General features: G+C 32.8%; 1 protein-coding gene across 1 annotated transcript in view; it reads left to right on the top strand.

The window, feature by feature from the left end:
- LOC115880575 (formin-2) overlaps nucleotides 1-15,568 on the top strand; it is a 55,673-nt gene that overhangs the window by 38,641 nt on the left and 1,464 nt on the right. The window contains exons 12-16 of the mRNA XM_030897835.1: nucleotides 2,109-2,281; nucleotides 6,441-6,644; nucleotides 6,707-6,850; nucleotides 7,070-7,177; nucleotides 11,584-11,863. Coding sequence (XP_030753695.1) covers nucleotides 2,109-2,281; nucleotides 6,441-6,644; nucleotides 6,707-6,850; nucleotides 7,070-7,177; nucleotides 11,584-11,863 — 909 coding nt within the window. The remainder of the gene's footprint in view (nucleotides 1-2,108; nucleotides 2,282-6,440; nucleotides 6,645-6,706; nucleotides 6,851-7,069; nucleotides 7,178-11,583; nucleotides 11,864-15,568) is intronic.

Genomic DNA, 15,568 nt, shown 5'->3' with positions numbered 1-15,568 from the left:
CACCGCGATGGGCCTCAAATATGGCCGACTTAAATTCCGGTTTATTAGTATCGTTCTAATTATATTTAAAAAATGTAAAACTATGATGTAGGGTAGACGTGGGGTAGACTCAATAATTTGTTGTTTTATTTTACGTTGTGAATAAATGCTGGTAGTTATTAAAATTGTTATAAAAATATATAATTCTAATAAAAATAGATAAGTTATAATAAGTATTTATTACCACAAACATCCGATACGCTACTGAAGCAGGTCAAATTAACGTATCTAAATTCTTTGACATCTAATTTTTACAAGTTATAAATAAAAGCTAAAATGCAAGAAAAATATATAATTTAGTTAATTTAAGTGAATTTCATAAATGATCGGTTTACTACACGTATGTATATTATATAGTCACTTACTAGCGAAAAGTTGTTCCATTATTTCATTCAATTATTGCCGAGATCTACCGCACGCTACACAACCAACTATTTTAGAATCTTTTTCGATAAATCGCGATAGTGTCACTGTTAATTTAAGTGCTGCCACAATTTCCATCTAGATTTACTACCTTTATACAACTATCAGTAGTGGAATAAATAATAAATAACATAAAATAAGCTCCGTAAAGACTGACAAATCCACAAAATTTCAAATCAAATTCAAATGTGTCAAATGAATCGTCAAACAGAACTGTCAAGGATCCCCACCCTAGAGTGCTTTTATGGTGCTTTTTCCGCCCACCATGCATGAATACATGGATAGCATTATGCTCCTTCCTTAGTCTTCTTATTCAAAGTTTACAGCGCAGCGGATAAAAAATACTGAGACGGTGTTGCCAGAACTACAGATTGATCCGTATATTTACGGATTTTCAGTACGTTAATAATACGGATTTTCTATCATTAAACAGTTTAATGTAATAGTATATGATTAAACAAAGAACGGCGTCAGAGTTGGCTTGGAAATGAAGATCGCTGTTATTTCATATGTAAAATATTATGGCAAATGTCAATAACCGTAATTTCCATCCCAACTAAACGGTTTCTTTCGATCATACGTAATATTCAGTACCTATTAAAATAATTTTTATTTTTGTTGTTTACTCTATGTTTAACACGAATAAATTTCCAATACATAAATGTGGATTTTTCATCCAAAGATATTTTCGTCAAACAATAAAGACATTACACATTTTAATATAGCGACATAATATGGTGGCCCGAACTGTATTCCGGAAACTTTGGCAGCATATTCTGCAGATAAAAATAAGTAAAAAAGTTCGTATAAATGTATGTCTTAAAATGCTTAATTTTGGAGATACAGGGTGTAGAAGTTTCATTTTTATTTCGATTTTTTCCAAATAATTTCTGAAGTAACGTCAATATCTGGATGAAAACTGGTGTCTGGCAGGTTTTTGACATGCGAAATTTGATTTTGATGTCAATATGACTCCTATTTATAGGTGGCGCCACCTACATGTGTTTTAACTGTTTTGAAGAGTAATACCTTTCGTTCGTACCTGTATAAAACTACTGAGTCAAAAAATATACATTTTCATGACTTTTTACGTAAAAAATCTCGTAAATGTACATTTTTTTACTCGTTAGTTTTATACAGGTACGGACGAGAGAGAAAAGTTATTATTCTTCAAAACAGTTAAAACATACGTAGGTGACGCCACCTACAAGTAGGAGTCATAGTGACATTAAAATCAAATTTCTCATGTCAAGAAACTCCCAGACACCAATTTTTATTTAAATAATGTCGGTACTTCAGAAATTATTTGGAAAAATCCGAAATAAAATGAAACTTCTACACACTGTATCTCCAAAACTAAACATTTTAGGACATATATTTATACGAACTTTTTGATTTATTTTTATCTGCAGGATATGCTGCCGAAGTTTACCGGAATACGGTTCGGACCACCCCTGTATATAGACATTACACATTTTAATAAGAATTCGCCCATTAGGTTGCATATCTTCCAATATGTCTCTCAATCAACGGTGTAAATATTATTTTAACAATATTGCATTATAAACTCTTAATGTTAACACAAAATTAACATACCTACCCCTCATCTCTGATGATATTATACACTGCATAAAGGTAACTTTCAGCTACAAGAAAGCCTCAACTCAATCCTCCTGTACCGATGAAACCGTTGTATTGGACTAGGATTTTGCTTGCTCAAGCTGTCAAAACTCAGGAGGGACCAGCGCTGTGGGACGAAATCGACGAAGAACCTATTGATAAGTTGTCAGAAGACCTTACGAAACTGTTTTCTAGACAGGTAAGCCCGAAATGTTTTTTAATGTAGATAATATTTTGCCGGGTCCAGACCAAGCAGACAAAATAACGACAAGACAGAAACATTCATGCTTTATGACAAAATTGCGACAAATCCAATACATTTTTGCTATATTTTTGTCTCATTTTTGTTTTATTTCAAAATTCATGTGCTGCCAACGGTAGGAGACCAGTAAAATCACACATGGTGTAATAAAACTCATTCGCAACAACTAAACTTTTGACTTTTTTGTACTTTTGTCGTTGCGGTGTGGAGAATTGGTCTCAAGTTTGTCTTGTCAGAATTCCCCATTTTTTGTCGCAAGTTTGTCTTGTTTTTGTCTCAAAATCGTGTTTACTTTTTGTCGCCTTGGCCTGGACCCGCCATTATATTTTGAAATAATGATTAACAAGAAGAAGTATTTTCTGTCGTTTCTGGATGCTCTTGTCCCCTTTGAATAAGAAGACTAAGGAAGGAGCATAATGCTATCCATGTATTCATGCATGGTGGGCGGAAAAGCACTCTAGGGTGGGAATCCTTGACAGTTCTGTTTGACGATTCATTTGACACATTCATAGATAAAAGACTTATACTATTAAATAGATAGGCAACTTATAATACATTTCAATTTTATTATACAAGGGCGCCTCTGGTAGACGGAGGAAGAAATACTAATGGAAGAGAGGGGTGCGGGGAAGGGGGGTTGTTTTAGTTAATTTAAAATAAATTTAGACATACATGTAAGAACACTTTGTGTGCTTTTAATTAGGTCGAACATATTATACACGATAAATCAACTGAATTAAAAGCATACAAAGTGTTCTTATATGTCGGATATTAATTAAAAAATATATTAAAAATACTAGAAATAGTATATATTAAGTTGTTACAGTTATAATTTAATCTTTGGTGGTTTTCAGCAAATAGCAGGCAGTTTTACATAATTTTCCTCCCTTTGAAGTGAATTGGAAACGGCTAGGTATATAATTTTGGTGTAGGCAAGATTCCCAGTTTGTTTCCGTTTGGGACCTGAAATAATCAAAACAAATTAAATCAGATGTAATTATCTGCTGATCATAAAAAAAAACGCGCGTCCTTAATTCCTTACATGCACCGTAAAAAAATTAAATAACTGCTCTGCAAGTAGCATTTATTAGCAGTACTAATTTAAAAAATCTATAACTGTAAGTAGATATGTTTAATTTACTTACCATTGTATCCTTCGGAAACCAGGTGTACAACAATTAAACTCCATGATAAAAAATAATTAAGAGTTATTACAAAACACAAATTGTCCCACCATTTTTAAAAAACATTGTCTAAAACAGAATACTGGCAAAAAATCTGAAGGAATTTAATTTTACAATAATTCGACAAATCAAACCGTAAAATCACAACAAAAGCGTCTCTGAGTGACAGTTAAAAATCAAATTTTATTATTGTCAGATATTGACATTTGCATTGTTAATATTGACAGTTTTAATATTTTGCGCCTCTGCATCTTGGAGGAAAAACTATTTTTAATGAACTGTCATTTCCATTTAAGTCAGCCATGGACACATTTGAATTTGATTTGAAATTTTGTGGATTTGTCAGTCTTTACGGAGCTTATTTTATGTTATTTATTATTTATTCTAATACTGATAGTTGTATAAAGGTAGTAAATCTAGATGGAAATTGTGGCAGAACTTAAATTAACAGTGACACTATCGCGATTTATCGAAAAAAGACTCTAAAATAGTTGGTTGTGTAGCGTGCGGTAGATCTCGGCAAAATTGAGTGAAATAATGGAACGACTTTTCGCTAGTAAGTGACTATATAATATACATACGTGTAGTAAACCGATCATTTATGAAATTCACTTAAATTAACTAAATTATATATTTTTCTTGCATTTTAGCTTTTATTTATTACTTGTCAAAGATTAGATGTCAAAGAATTTAGATACGTTAATTTGACTTACCTGCTTCAGTAGCGTATCGGATGTTTGTGTTCTTAAATACTTATTATAACTTACCTATTTTTATTAGAATTATATATTTTTATAACAATTTTAATAACTACAAACATTTATTCACAACGTAAAATACAACAACAAATTATTGAGTCTACCCCACGTCTACCCTACATCATAGTTTTACATTTTTTAAATAAAATTAGAACGACACTGATAAACCGGAATTTAAGTCGGCCATATTTGAGGCCCATCGCGGTGTACCTAAGATTTTTGATATGCTCCTTCCTTAGTCTTCTTATTCAAAGTCTTGTCCCTAGAAATAGTAGAGACCTTTTATCTATCTATATATTTTTATTTATATATACAGTATGTCATAAGAGGAAAAACTTTTTTTATTATTGACATTTTGAGAAAAATGCATTTTTATACAAATTTCTGCTGCCGTTTATACCTTTCCAAATTTCCTAAAAGTCCTAAAAATCAAAACGCGTTTCTATGGGAATATAATTTCGTTTTCATTCTTTGATAGATTATTATTGACAGAATTTTAATTAACGCCATACATTTTGCTGTTTTATAATGTCAGAATGTAGAATGTTTAGGAGGGGAGTTAATCACCGCGACCTTAGAGATCTATTGTGTGTTCCATTTTCTTGAGTTATACAGAATTATAACTCATCATACAGTCTCAGGGCTTTAACAAAAGCCAGTATCTGAGACGGCTCTATAGAGACTAGCTCTCCATCCTCGACGCCAGACGTACACCAAAGTTCATGGCACGAATGGTCGTGGTCTCGGCGCACTCAGTGATAAGGTGATCTGGTGTTTCCCCATTTTACCCACAAAATCTGCATTCGCCGTTGTTTCTCAGCTTCACCCTACTGAGGTGTTCGTTGAGGAGACAGTGTCCTGTTAGAAACCCCGTGACAATCCGAAGATTCTATTTAGTTAAATCAAGGTAAACCTTTGGTTTTTCTCGGTCGTAAGTTCTGAGAAACTTGTTCGAGTGTCTTAGACCGTTGGAGGACACCCATTATATAAGTTACGGATGGAGTCTTCCAGATTCTTCAGTTCCGCTTTCAGTTGGTTCCCGTTTGGAAAACAGAACGGTTCTGGTCCATTTACTTTAGTGTTCGCTCTTTTCCTAGCTAGATCATTTGCTTTTTCATTGCCTTCTATCCCTTGGTGAGCAGGCACCCAGAGTAGGAGGACTTTATTTTCTTTGCCTAATTTGTTGAGCTTCTCTAGCATTCTTTGACCAACTTCGAATTGATGGTTACTGAGTTGATCGCCTTAAGTGTTGCTTGACTATCAGATAGGATGGCAATTTCCTGTTTTCGATAGTTCCTATCTAAGATAAATTGTATGCATCTTTCGATAGCGTAAATTTCTGCCTGAAGGATACTGGGGTAGGTGCCCATTCGTTCGGAGTATTTAGTTTTCGGCCCAAATACTCCTATCCCTGTCCCTGCTTTGGTTTTGGAAGCATCAGTATACCACATGATGGTATGGTCTTTTATATGCTGAGTAAGTGTTTCTTTCTTCGAATTTTTATTACTCAATACTACAGTGAGGTGTTTCTTAAAGTTGTAAATTCTTGGTATGTCATCCACTGGGAGTTGGAGAAGTGGAATTTTATGATGTTAAAGAAGCATAAATTTAGTTCAATGCTTCGGGAAAGGTGATAATAGGTATCGGAAAATATGATATTTTAACAACATGAAAAAATATGACGTTGATCAAAATTAATTATGACGATCTATCAGTGAATAAGATCGAAATTATAATATCAAAGAAACATCTTTTAACTTTAAGGACTTTAAAAATATTCAAATACATTTTCATGTTTTTTTTTTAATTTTCCCTAAAACGGTATGGAAATTTGGAAAAGTATAAACGGGATTAACCATTTTAGAACAAGCAAAAATTTTACTGTAGAATGAATTCTTCTCAAAATGTCAATAATATAAAAGTTTTTCCTATTGTAAAAACAATCCGGGACATACTGTTTAACTTACTTTAGTTTTCTCAATATTTCTGTCAGTTTCATTTCAATTGCAGCGATAATAGGTGTGCCATTATCATAAATCTCAATTTGTTGAACATTATTTTATCAAACTTTCTTATTTAAGTCGTGCTTGTATCTATCTCTGATTTAATATTTTGTTCATTTTGTTTAAACTAATGTAGTTGGTTTATTTTCAGGTTATTAATAGGGCACCAACAGTTAAGAAACAGGTACAAAAACCGAAAGTGGAAGTGGTAAAACTATTAGACAGTAAAAGATCACAAAATGTTGGAATTCTTGCTCAAAGTCTAAGACAGGACTTCAACGAAATAGAAAACGCAATTTATAGTTTTGATACGTCCGTAGTTAGTTTAGAAGTATTGCAGCAAATATATGAAGTGGTATGTTTGGATTCTATGTTAATTTTTAAAATTAGTTAATAAGATTCATTGTATTTTTTTAGAGAGCAACTCCTGAAGAATTGGAACTTATTAATGAGCATCTGAAAACTCGACCGGATGTACCTCTTGATAAGCCGGAACAATTTCTGCACGATTTGTCACAAATTGCTGACTTTTCGGAAAGGATTGCCTGCCTAACATTTCAAGTAAGTAATTAGTACCAAAGTCTTATACAGGGTGTTTCAAGAAACATGTGCCGTCTCTCGTAAAAATAAGATTTATTGTTCATATCAACATTAATCCGATTTTGTATTTGTAAACATTAAATAATAATATGGTTGAGTTTGGAAAAATTAACTGTTTAATTAGCTGTGACTCTAGATACGTTTATTAAGGGTTGGAATAACAGGATTCTGTGTTTTTAGGTAGAATTTGACGATGAAATAACAACTATAGGACATACACTGGACAATTTTCAGTCAATATGTGAATTTCTTACGAAAAGTCCCGAATTGAAAAAAGTATTATCTTTGGTAAGTATATCTTTAGTAAAGGGTATCAAATAACTAAAAATTTCTTCCTAACTTTAGTATAAAAAAAAATTGGCGCCGGGAGGCACGTATAGCCGCCCATACTAAAATATGTTAATAAAAAGTTGGTAGGCAGTTCTTTCAGTTTCAAAGTAAAGGAATTTTTCCAATTCGGCGGTTATTTCGCCTATCCGCCACCTGGGGTCGCGTCCGATGCGAGTTTGGAGTTCTTCACACGGATTTTCTCAAAAACGGACTACGGAACCACGGAATATCTCAAAAACTGCGACTTTGATTGATTTTGATGTTATTACAAATTTTGTTGCAAATATTATTCCTAATCTTAAATTGAAAACCGCGTTTCGCTAGCTACCTACTGTAATTTTGGAGTTACGGTTTTTTAAAATTTTTAACCCATACCCCCTTACCAACCCCCACCCCCACCAAAAACTAATGGCCAGATTCTCGGGTGTCACAGTATTTTTGTGCCAAATTTGGTTAAAAGCGGTTCAGCGGTTTTTTAGTTATCGTGTTACAGACGGACAGACAAACAGACAGACAGACAGACAGACAGACAGACAGACACCATGAAAATATTTTGTATTTAGGTCATTTATGACCCAAATAACTGATTTTGAGTGAAATTAAAAAAACTTTTTTTTGCCGATTCTACTACCATAGTATATGGAAACTAGTAGATTTACTCCTTGTCAAATCCTTTATTCTTTTTCTGCCACTTTATATGACCTTGTTCTCGCCTCCCGTGACCACTGACGTAGCTGTATAGTTGTGGTCTATTAACTAGGCAAAGTATAGTCGTGGCACTCGCCGTAGTTTCACAGATATGTATTTAGAAAAATATGAGTTTCCAATAAAATAAAATAAAATAAATTGATCATCGAGTAAAAACTTGCCTGAAAACAGAATTATTTCACATTTCGTGTAGGTAACAATTCTTCTGTATCTGAAAATCTTCTGATGGGAAGAAATGTGGAAAATATATATAATGACATATTTTTATATTATTATCTATTTCAGAGATTTTCTACAATTTTTTTTTGATTTAAAACAAGTTTAATTTTCTATAGATAACTGGATTCTAAAAAATTAAAGCACACTCTGGTGTTGCCATTCTATTTCTTATTTACTAAAACTTTGGTTAAAAACATTATATATGAAAAGTGGCAAAAAACTAGAGTGAATATAACTTTATTAATACTTAGCTATGTTTTCTTAAACGTGACAAGGACACCAGAATAAATTCGTGTAGAAAAATTTACTTCATCGTATACAGGGTATTTTTTATGGCGTCACCAAAATCGTAATATTTAAAATGTTGTATTTCATTTTTTTTAAAGCAACACCTTGTATATTATTTTTCTTTCAGATGTAGAATTAAAAAGTGAACATTTTTTGTATTTAAAGTGTTTCTCTAAATTTGCGTTTTGCAAATATTTTCTGTATTTCATTACATATGGGATTTTCAACGATAAAATATCAGACAAAGATCATATTAGGTGGCTTTGATAAAAATTTACTGTTGAAAGAGCTATATGTAATATAATACTGCGAATATCTGCGAAACCGTTAAAAATGTAGAGAAACACTTTAAATAAAAAAATGTGCACTTTTAATTCTGCATCTGATCGAAAAATAATATACAGAATGTTGCATTTAAAAAAATTGAGATATACCATTTTAAATATTCCGATTTTGGTAACGCCATCGCCATAAAAAATATCCTATATAGAATAATGTATATAGAATGATGTAAAATAATTAAAAAAAAATTAACTTTACCATAACTTTTTTTCTGACACCCTGTATATAACAAAATATTTTAGGATACGACCCTTTATAAACCTTGAAACATATGAAAAACTTTTTTCACATCTTCGACAAGAACGACGATATTGGACTTCCTCGCAATAATGGGCCACCCTGTATATTTACGGTGGTTTATAGCTAGGTGTGGCACTTTTCTTCCCTCAAATATAAACTCAATATTTTGTCTATAATATTTTAAATATTGTTATATTACGACCACTTATAATAAAAAATAAATAAAATAAAAAAAACATAAAAAAATACAGTCCACTAAATTTATAATAGATTATGCTATTATAAAATTCTTTCATTTAAAAAATATGAATAATTTGCGGAGACTTTAGATGTACAAAATATTTACTCTAAAATTGTTTCAAAAACCAATTGATATAAATTATCTCGTAAATTATAATTGGAATGAAAATTTTATGGCAAATCCCCTGACCAAAGAATATTTTCATGCGCATATTTGAGAAAACCTGTATATCTAAAAAACTATTTCTAAGATTTGCCCACATGCTAAAAAAATAATAACATTTAATTAATTACATAATATCTCAGCTTCTAAAATAAACAAATATAATTAAATGTTTATTGATAATTACTATCAGCTTGCCGATTTACATCCGATGGAAATCTAAAAAAACTCAAAGAACAATTTTTTGAATTATTACTACAGTTAATAGCAGCACACAGTAAAGCACTCATTTTTTGTCAATCCGTCTCTGTGCTGGGACGCAACGCTCGAACCTCGCAGCTCGACGGACGGAATTCAACTGAAACACTTTGCAAGCTGCCGATATTCGACAGCTTGCAAAAACTGGCAGAAAATATTTGCGAGAGTGCAACTACTCTTTTCCTTAAACTATGCTATAGTCTATAAAATGAATAACTTTGAATTTTGACCGTTATTTTTTACCAACATAGCAAATATAAAATCCCTCTATCAAAAAAGTTACTGATATTCTTTAAATTGAGTGCCTGAACTAGCCTGAACGAATCAGATAGGTAACTCTTTTTACTTTCGTGAAATAGAAAAGGAAAATAATAAAACAAGTGACAATTCTTCCTCTTCTTGCAAAAATCAACACGAAATGTCATAATTGACAAAAGTAAAATGTCATCAGCTTTTGACATTTCTAAATATTAGACCAATGCCGTCTCTATTAGAACAGCCACGAGCGAGATTTATGACGTCACGCTAGTTAGATAATACGGATTAATAAATATGTTGGAGAATACATGGGAAACATAATTATTCCTCGTATTTTTGGTTTGTATTTTAAAAATGATATAGTTTACATGAAATATACATAATATACAGTTAATAAATACAATATAATATATACCGATTTATTGTAATAAATACTTTGGCTAATAAACATGAACCATACAAATGCAGCAAATGTTTTACAATATAAAAATAATGAATAGGTGGTACATAAGATAATGGGTAAAATGTAAAATATATTTTAAATTTTGGGGTTCGAAAATCAATCTAATTTAACAAAAAACATTCAATATCTACTAATAGTGATGTATTATTATTTGCATTCACAAAATTTATTTATATATTATAATATTTACTGCAATTAATAAACTAATATAAATTTGTCAAAAGATGACCACATATTTTTTTAAATTATTATTCTTAACACAAAAACTATCTACATTGACTATGGAGTACGATTTCAGTCATATGTAAAACATTTGCTGCATTTGTATGGTTCATAGTTTATCTGCCAAAGTATTTATTAATATAAATAGGTATATATATTGTATTTATTAACTGTATATTATATATATTTCATGTAAACTATATCATTTTTAAAATACAAACCAACAAATCGAGGAATAATTATGTTTTTCATGTATTCTACAACATAGTTATTAATTTGTTGTATCTAACTAGTGTGACGTCATAAATCTCGTTGCTAGGCTGTTCTATTAGAGACGGCATTGCGTCAGCATGGCCGCAAGTTGCTAACCTAATAAAATTAACACTAGAAAAGCCCGCGGGAACTGTCAAATTCAAAGTTATTCGTTTTACAGACTATACTACCATACCTCTTGGTAAAATTGTATCATCGTCATCTTTGGTTAGAAATTATATATTTTCAAGTTTTGGCAAATATGTGCTTCTTTTGGAGTTATGTACCCCTACTTCAAGAATTTTTTTTTAATAAGGGCTTTAATCCTTTGTGTGTCTCGAAAAAAATCCTTTATGGGTATTTCGCCACCGCACTGCAAGAAAATCTACAAAATAAAATAGTTATTTTTTGTAAACACTTCTGGCGTTAAACCTAAACGGACGTTGCTTTAAATATCCATAAAGGATTTTTTTGGAGAGATGAATCCGCCACATAGGTATAGACATTTTTTATCCTTTGTGTGGAAAATTCTTTGCCAATGCACATTTTTATTAATCTTATACTCTGTAATGCTATTTGACGATAGCTATGTTCTGTGTTGTTCTCCATCGACCATTGGTGTTTTCCTCTAGTTCTACTGCTTAATCCATTTCTTATATGATTTGACATCCTTATCCTTTTTTTAATTAACTATGTTACAAAACATTTCAGGTTTTAACACTAGGGAATTACATGAACGGTGGCAACGTAGCTCGAGGCCAAGCCGATGGATTCGGACTCGATGTCCTACCCAAACTCAGGGATGTAAAGAGTGCTCAAGCCGGAGTAACTTTACTTCACTTCCTAGTTAATACTTACGTAAGGAGGTGCCAAGAGGACGACAAACCCCCTCCCCTACCTGTACCCGAACCAGGCGATATAAGACGAGCCATGGCGCTGGATTTTGACAGTTTGAGGGGGGAGCTTAATCTACTCAAAAATAAACTTCAAGGTTGGTAACAAGTAGCACCTAAAGTGTTTATTTAGTATTATCTAAATTTGTAAGCACAATTCAACAATTTTGTTACAAATTGTTAGTTATCAATATTAGACTAGATTATTAATATTGGGGCATGACCGGGTGTTGCATCGTCGGACGTGACATAGGAAATCCCATGTAAATTTTAAAGGGATCAGTTATTGGCTTCCCTAATTATTTTAGAGAATAATTCTATTTAGGTTTATTAAAGAGCACTAAAACCCACATTCAAAAGAATAACTTTAGATATTTTTGATTAGCTCGTTTACGAGTTATCGCCGATTTCTTTTTAAATATTTCTCCTTTCTTATGGCCCTGTATTTACTTATGACCACCAGTCAAGGTAAAATATAACTGTCAAATGAAGTAATAAGTTATTGAATATTGTAATAATACTATAATTAACATTGTAATTGATTACTTTATTTTACTTTGATTCATATTAATTTGTATTTATAAATACATCTTTAAGATTTCCGATGTAGGAATGAGGTTTCAATAATAATAAAGCACTAAATTGGTAAATTTCTGAAATGACAACTTCATTTGACAGTTATCTTTTACCTTGACTGGTGCTCATAAGTAAATACAGGGCCATAAGAAAGGAGAAATATTTAAAAAGAAATCGGCGATAACTCGTAAACGGGCTAATCAAAAATATCTAGTTATTCTTTTGAATGTGGGTTTTAGTGCTCTTCAATAAACCTAAATAGAATTATTTTCAAAAATAATTAAGGAAGCCAATAATTGACCACATTAAAATTTACATGGGATGTCCTATGTCCCGCTCGACGATGCAACACTCGATATATTTCTGTAATAATTATAATTACTTTGCAATTGCACGATATGATATTCTCTACTAATTAAAAAAAATATATTCAAGTGCACTGTTTTAGATTTACTTAGTAATCGAAATGGTAGATTATTCTTTTACAATAATGATGCCAAAGCAAACGTATTAGGGAAGGCTTGTAAATGAAGATCTTTTTTATATTATATCTAAAATTATATAGGGGATATTATCGATGGTCATTTCATTGCCAACTGGACGCCGTTTTTATATCGTACGGCTATTACTTAAAAGAATTTATATATATTATGTAACAATATATTTCAAGCTAGATAGAACTTCCTATAGTTCAGTCATTGGGGATCAAAAAAGGGGCCTGCTTGGAAAAAATTCTTTAAGTTTTGAAACTTTGCAGGTTTATAGGTTATGGGGTCCCTAACTAAAATCCATAAAATGCCCATTTCCACTTGCCGCCATCTTGCCAAGATGGCGCCCAAAATTGGTATTTTGTAAATATCTCGAAAACTATGCATTTTTCGCAAAAAATTTTGAAGAGAGCAAAATTAAAGAGAATAAAATTTCCTATAAAAAAGATTCTATGGAAATTTTTGCTAAACTCAACCGTTTAGGCACAAAATCCCTGGAAACTTTGCGTAAAGTATGATATACATATGTATAGTCGATTTTCTGAAATCAAATATCGATTAGGGTTCCCTAAAAACTAGTTTTAGTTTAGTTTCTTCAATTTTGTCATGAAACAGTGGCGTATCATTAATTCGCTCATTAATTTATGAATAATTAACTGTCGTGCTGGACAGCATTCATTGCGAACTTACCACCAGGTTCAGAATTGGTCTGGTTGTACCAAAGATGCCGAAGAATGGGGTTGGAAGAAAACAAAAACAGGCCTTACTCCAGTCACAACGTTGATAGATCCAGCTCCAAAATGCCTATTGGCATTTTTATCCTGTAAATGCAAAACCAACAACTGTGGTAAGGCCTGCGGATGCAGAAAAGCAGGATTAAAATGTTCAATGATATGTGCATACTGCAATGGGAAATCCTGTGACAACGTCACTGAAGTGTCACTCGACGAATCCGGTGAAGAGGAGTTGGACTTGTCTGTAGATATCCCTCTGGCGGCTGAAGATGAAGAGTTGGACGAATTGAGAGACCACCCTGCTGAGCTCAGCACAGCAGACACGATCGACTTTGACATCAATGGCCAGGTCCGTCGGGCTTGTGCAGATAAGTTAAAGTTTTTAATTTACCTAGTGGAGTAGGCCTCCGGGGAGACCACGTTAAAATAAACACGCCATGTACTTACTCTTGGGTGGTGTGGAAACAAGTACACATTTTCTTCTTGTTCTTCTTCTTCTTCTTCTTTTAGAAGGCGTATCGCCTGTTTAGTTCCGGTTTCCTCCTCGTCTAAGCAACTCTTGCGAGGTTGACTGCCAACTGTCTTGCCAACGTTTAGGTGGTCGTCCAGTAGGTCTTCTGCCATGGGGTACGTTGTTGCGAATTATTATGGCCATTCTGTCGGGGCCCATCTGGTTCCATTCTCTTCTTCTCTGCCTTATCCATCTGACAACGTCGTTTGTTTGGCACTTTTCTCTTAAGTCTACATTTCTCTGTCTGTCCCTCAATGTGTATCCAGTTATCATTCTTAAGGTCTTCATTTCAGTAGTTCGTAGGATTCTCTTTGTTACTGATGTTTCAGCTCTGGTTTCCGCACCATATGTCATCACTGGTCGTATGCAGGTTTTGTATATTCTTGACTTACATTCTGTACTCAAATGTTTGTTTTTCCATATGGGATATTTAAGATGTCCTGATATTGCGGCAGCTTTATTGGCTTGTTTTCTCCTTCCAGGAATCCTGAGTTGTAATTTTGCATCCGAGGTATTCGAATGACATTATCTGATCAATGGTTTTGTCTTTTATTACCAATTTGCACCATAGAGGCTCCTTTGTAATGGTCATGCATTTAGTCTTATTTGTGGAAATTTGCATGTTAAGTTTTTCTGCCTGTCTGTTAAAAGCTTGTAGCATTCTTTGGAGGTCGTCTTCTGACTCTGCAATAAGTACTGCGTCATCGGCATAGCATAATATGTTTACTTTATGCATTCCCATTCGATATCCTAATCCAGTATTCTTGACGGTTTTTATTACTTGATCCATGATTGTGTTGAATAACAGAGGGCTGAGACTGTCGCCTTGGCGAATACCAGTTGTAGTTCGAAGATGTTGCGTTAAAGTAAAATTTGTTCTTATTTGGGTTGTTGTGTTTGTGTTTAAGTCCTTGATAAGTTCTGTGAGTTCTTTCGACACATTACTGCTTTCCAAGATGGTGATGTCTTTTAGTTAGACTCTATCAAAGGCCTTTGTTAAATCTATAAAACATAGATAGGCTGGAGAGTTATATTCTAAGGATTTTTCAACTAGTTGCCTGAGTATGAATAGTGCATCGGTAGTTGATCGGTTTCTTCGGAATCCTTGTTGTTCCTCGCTTATTGGCACTATTGAGGAGATTTTGTCCGCATTGATCTTAGTCAGAAGTTTTAGCGAGGTGCTCAGTAATGTTATTCCTCTATAGTTTGCTGGGTCTGTTTTATCTCCCTTTTTAAAAATGGGTATTGTTATACTTTGTTTCCATTCTTCTGGTATTTTCTTATGTTGTAATATAATGTTAAACAGTTTTGTGTATTCCTCTATGGTAGCCGTGCCTGCGTTTTTTATTAGCTCGTTTGGTATTTTATCTTGATTAGGAGATTTTCTATTTTTAAGTTTCCTTATTGTCTCTTCTACTTGCTTGTAAGTGATTTGCGCATGATCTTCTATATTATCTCTTTGGCTTGTCTCTTGTGCTTCCATTGTCAATAATT

Source organism: Sitophilus oryzae, unplaced genomic scaffold, assembly GCF_002938485.1.
Source record: "Sitophilus oryzae breed Bouriz unplaced genomic scaffold, Soryzae_2.0 scaffold_1081_pilon_pilon, whole genome shotgun sequence".
In the NCBI taxonomy this organism is placed as follows: Eukaryota; Metazoa; Arthropoda; class Insecta; order Coleoptera; family Curculionidae; genus Sitophilus; species Sitophilus oryzae.
The sequence above is the reverse complement of the archived record's forward strand: the minus strand, read 5'-3'. Positions and strand labels throughout refer to the sequence as shown.